The 4,872-nt window shown below is 48.1% G+C and overlaps 1 protein-coding gene across 1 annotated transcript; it reads right to left on the bottom strand.

Moving 5' to 3' along the window:
* Window positions 1–532: 532 nt before the first annotated feature.
* On the bottom strand, window positions 533–1,877 carry LOC119334278 (tricin synthase 1-like). Its single transcript, XM_037606874.1, has 4 exons — window positions 1,691–1,877; window positions 1,489–1,568; window positions 1,231–1,375; window positions 533–1,141 (listed from the first exon to the last, which is right to left on the bottom strand). The coding sequence occupies exons 1-4, from the start codon at window positions 1,745–1,747 to the stop codon at window positions 707–709; spliced, it is 717 nt and encodes a 238-aa protein (XP_037462771.1). The 5' UTR covers window positions 1,748–1,877; the 3' UTR covers window positions 533–706.
* Window positions 1,878–4,872: the final 2,995 nt, after the last annotated feature.

Below are 4,872 nucleotides of genomic sequence, written 5' to 3'. Positions count from 1 at the left end.
CTAGTCTATTTTTGAATATTAAAAGAATATTAATGGGACTCAACACCCGGAAGAGTCTCAATGACAAAAACCCACGATACAGACAACCCTCCGAGCAGCCGCACCAAGGCCGAGCAGCAATAAAAGGATCACCCCTGGATCGGCCCGAGTGGGAGTAGCCGGTAGGGATCATGCAGGCGGGGACGGGAAGAAGTCTGATGCCGCCTGTATCGGCGCGAGGAGGTAAACCTAGCGTGACGGTAATTTTATAATTCAGGAGCTTTATTAATTACTCAATAATACTACATTCGCGGGCAATACAATCAGGGAGGAAGCTTAGAACAAAGTTGAACAAAAGACACTTCCGACAACCTCACTCACTGGTGTTGAGCACATAGATGAGCAGCCATATTGGTTGGGTTGAGATCTTCTACAGTACTGTATGGTGTCGTAGTATAGATGACATGTGGGGTCAGGTCCCACATGACAGTGACTGTACAGCACCCGTACAGTACTGCACTGGTTTGCTAGCGTGACGGGAATCGAGGCCCACTCGAAAGCAATAAACGTTCACGTGATGGATGCCAGAAATTTCAAAAGATAAGCTCACCCGATTCCACAAGTCGACAGAACGGTGAGAAACCAGGTAGGACATCATTGTCACGAAATGACACGACTCGCAGATGCATCTGAGATCTGACTCGATCGATGATTAGAGCGGAGCACTTCATTTGACGCGGCGGCACAGCGTGACGCCGTCGGCGATGGGGACGATGCAGGCCTCGACGCGGTCGTCTGCGGCGACGGCGGCGTTGAACTCAAGGAAGCTGTCCCGCACCCGGCGGTCGTATTCGGAGCTGCCCGGTTTGTCGCGGGGCATGGCCACGGAGCCGCCCCAGAGCGTGTTGTCGTAGGCGATGGCGCCGCCGACGCGCACCAGGCGCAGCAGCCGCTCGTGGTACCCCGCGTACTGCAGCTTGTCCGCGTCCGCGTACGCGAAGTCGAACGTGCCGGCCCTGGCGCCGCCGTCCTCGGACAGGATCTTGTCGAGCTCGGCGACCCCGTCGCCCTCGCGGAAGTCCACCTTGTGCGCGACGCCGGCCTTCTCGATCACCGGCCGCCCCAGCTCGTAGTACTCCCGGCTCGCATCGATCGCCACCACCTGTGTGTCCGTTCCGGCTAATATCTATCAGGATGGCTGGGTGAAGTGCCATATGTATGAAATGAAACATAGAGGCGACGGGGACGGACCTTGCCGCCGGCGGGGAGGGCGAGAGCGGTGGTGAGCAGTGAGTATCCGGTGAACACGCCGACCTCGATTGTGTTGCTGGCGCCGATCATCTTGAGCAGGACGGAGAAGAACTGCATCTGGTCCGGCGACGACCCCATGAAGGACCTGGAGAGGCCAGCAACAACACAACGTAAACAGATCGAGCTCAGACGGCCGGTGCACGACCCCATGAAAGACCTGGATATATGCTGCTGGCAAGGCAACGAGCGACGTCGTACTTGGCGTGCTGCTGCGTGATGAGGCGGAGCTCGCGCAGGCGCTCCTGCTCCCGCGGGTACACCGTCGTCTCCAGCACGTACTGCATATGTGGTGTGGGGTGCAAAATTAGTAATCTACTACTTGGGAGACATCCATCATGCATGTGACCGGCCGGCATAGTCGGTAGTAGTAGCAGATCGATCTGGTGGTATGCGTGCGTACCTCCAGGATCGAGTCGTCCGCCAGGAGGGTGTTGCTGTCCGGACGGTAGGTCGCCATGGATCTCACTCTCTCTTTCTCAAGCTCTCCGGGAGAGAGAATGCGTGTACGTACCAGTAGTCTAGCACAGCCCTTCTCTCTTCCATCTCTATTACGTATTATGCAGTGGGGGGATTGACAACGTGTGAGTGAGATGTGAGGAGGTCCCATCACCAGCTATCGAGAAATAGTCTTGCTTGTTAGATGATAGAGATAGAATACTGTTTTAAGTTCATCTTGTGATCTATCTCCTCTTCTGTAACATCCTGTATTCGAACTCTGTAACCTGGAACGCATCCTAGCGATAGTTCCTTTCGTGTACGCCACGGCTGGCTATCTCGCCTTCATCAATATATACACGCGGCCACCCAAGGGTGGAGATACGCTTCCCAACCAAATCTTACATTGCTAAGTCTAAGTCTAAGTCGACTAAAACTTGATTACGTCTCAGTCGGTGCTATATTCGTGAGATCATACATTGACATTCGTGCAAATTTTTTTAAAAAAAATTTTCTTTTATTTTTATATGATATGTCATATGACTGAAACTTAGTTAAATCTCAATCAACTGATACCTGACCACATCCATCGAGAAAACACCACAGACTGGTTGGCCGAGTTGATTGAGAGGATCCAGCTTCCACGAGTTTTTTTTTTTGATTGATCAGGGAACGGAGCGCACACCCTCTCCAAGCAAGCATCTGCCACCGATTGACCTTGGGCCCACGGAAGAGAAATGGTGTTACCTCATCCACCGTCGCTACTTGCTGTTACCTCACGCAAAAAGATTGTCGAAGCATGACCTGTGCTGGTCCCAGCGAATCATTTTGCCGGTTTCAGATTTCCGTCTCGCCAGTCCAAGCAAATAACCTCCTCCTATACCAGCAAAAAAGACTCCATAAATTCCCAGCAACAGAAAATCTCGCTGGTCGCAACAAAAATTCTCACCCGTCCCAACAAAAATGGTCGATGGTTCCAGCAAAAAAAGGCTTGCCATCGCTGGGTCGTAGCGAAAATTCTCGCTGGTCGCAATAAAAAATTTCACTGGTCCTAGGACAAATGATCGCCAGCAAAAAAAAATTTTACTCGCAATTGTTGGATCGTAGCAAAAATTCTTACCTGTCGCCGGTTACAAGAAAAATTCTCGCCACCAAAAAAGTCGCCAGTTTCAGCAAAAAAGTAACTTGCCATTGGTGAGCCGCAGCACAAAATTCTCGCCGGTCGCAATAAAAATTCTCACCGATCCCAGCAAAAATGATAGCGGTTGCAGAAAAAGAAGGGCTTTGCCATAGCTAGGATGCAACAAAATTCTCCCCTGTCCAAGCAAAACAACTCATCGTTTGTAGCAAAAAAATAAGTTAGCCGCCGCTGGTCACCGCGAAAAAATACAACCGGTTGATCCGAGCAAAACAACTTGCATTTGTAGCTCAATATCAACCGGTTGGAGCTCCGCCGGGCTGTTCTTGGCAATTGCAACGTAAAAAAAGAAAATACGAGTGGACAGAGGTGGGAATAGAGATAAGTGTGGCGAGAAAAGTGGTCGAGCAGCTAAAAAAAAGCGGCTGAGTCCCACTAGCATGTGCGTCGTTGGTGCAACAGGAGCCAGTCGATCAATGCGGATCGTATGTTGCCCACGCGACCGGCGCGCGGTTAGGCCGGTCAGCCGTTATGCAACGTTTCCCTTTATATTTTCCAAAAATCAACATATGTGAATTTAAGTGGAATGCACACAAGTACAAAATTGAGTCCTATGTTATAAAAATATAACACTGCGCTTAACATGAGTAAAAAAGATATGATTGCACTCAAATTCCAAAAACTGCCATTTTGAAATTACATGCTATACTTCTCAGTTCTCACACAGAAAAATTATATAAAAAAATCTTCAACCTTTCACATTACGTCGTAGTATTTGTTTCATTCAAGTACCACTCTAATAAACTAGACTTTACTCTAAGATTAATTGCTTAAGAAACATAAATACAAGATCAATACCTGCTCATGCTCCCGTGGGTACACACCGACGCCTCGAGCAACGTACTGCGTGTCATGAAAAAATCAATTATTACGATGCCACATGCTTGGGAGAGGTTGAGTCTGGCCACAGTGGAAATAACTTCAAGAGTAATATCGGGTCCGACTCAATAAATTTGTCTATGTGGCAATGAGGTAATGAGCAGAGAGGTAAATTGAGTAACTTAGCTACTTAACTTATTATATGAGTAACATCACACATATCAAGATAAAATGAGTCTATAACCTAATAAATGAAGCTTTGCATGAAACTACACATATGTTAGTACCCATTATGGAAGCGGTAACATAGTCTAGGATAACACGTATGTTACTAGTGTAAGTTACTCTTCAGTGTGACAAGTCTTAAGCTAATTGAGTGATAGATTTAGCTGCTGGTCCGATCTGGTGGTATACGTGTGTACCTCCAGGATCGAGTCGTTTCGCCAGGAGGGTGTTGTTGTCCACATGGTAGGTCGCCATGGATCTCTCTCAAGCTCAAGCTCTCTGTGAGTGTGTCTAGACTCCCCTCCTCTCTCTCTCTCACACACACTCTCTCTCTAACAAGTTTTTCATGAATGAATCATATTATCCCACACATACTGCCCTTTGAGTTTCATCTAACAATGTATGTGCGTGAATGGTCTGCCCTTTAACCTGTAGAACATCATGACAACACGTGTAGACTATACAACGTGTAGAGCTATAATGAGTGAATGAATCAGTAAATCAACATGTAGAGCAAGAAGATGTAAAACTTATAATCTCCATGGTTGCCGCACGCAATGGTCATGTTGTCTCCAGCCGATCAACCGCACCACAATACTTTGTGACAGAGTTCTGCATGGTGTATCATCGATACGCTCAGGACTTGACACTGTGTTCATGGATGATGTGCATGACATGTGCTTTCACGCACGAAACTAACCATGCATGCACTGCCAAAGGACCCTCCTCCTTTGTTCCTACCTACGAAGTCTGTAGATACGACCAACCACACATCGCACAACAAGTGACCGAGTACACCACCATCATTCTTACTCTAAAAAAATGACATGAAAGTTTGAAAACAAGCTCAATGGCATTTGACCGAACACCTGTCGGACGTGGTGTCCGTCATGAACGTGGTCGGC

The sequence above is a fragment of the Triticum dicoccoides genome, chromosome 7A (genome assembly GCF_002162155.2).
Source record: "Triticum dicoccoides isolate Atlit2015 ecotype Zavitan chromosome 7A, WEW_v2.0, whole genome shotgun sequence".
Taxonomy (NCBI): Eukaryota; Viridiplantae; Streptophyta; class Magnoliopsida; order Poales; family Poaceae; genus Triticum; species Triticum dicoccoides.
Note: the sequence above shows the minus strand (reverse complement) of the source record. Positions and strands in the feature narration are given on the sequence as shown.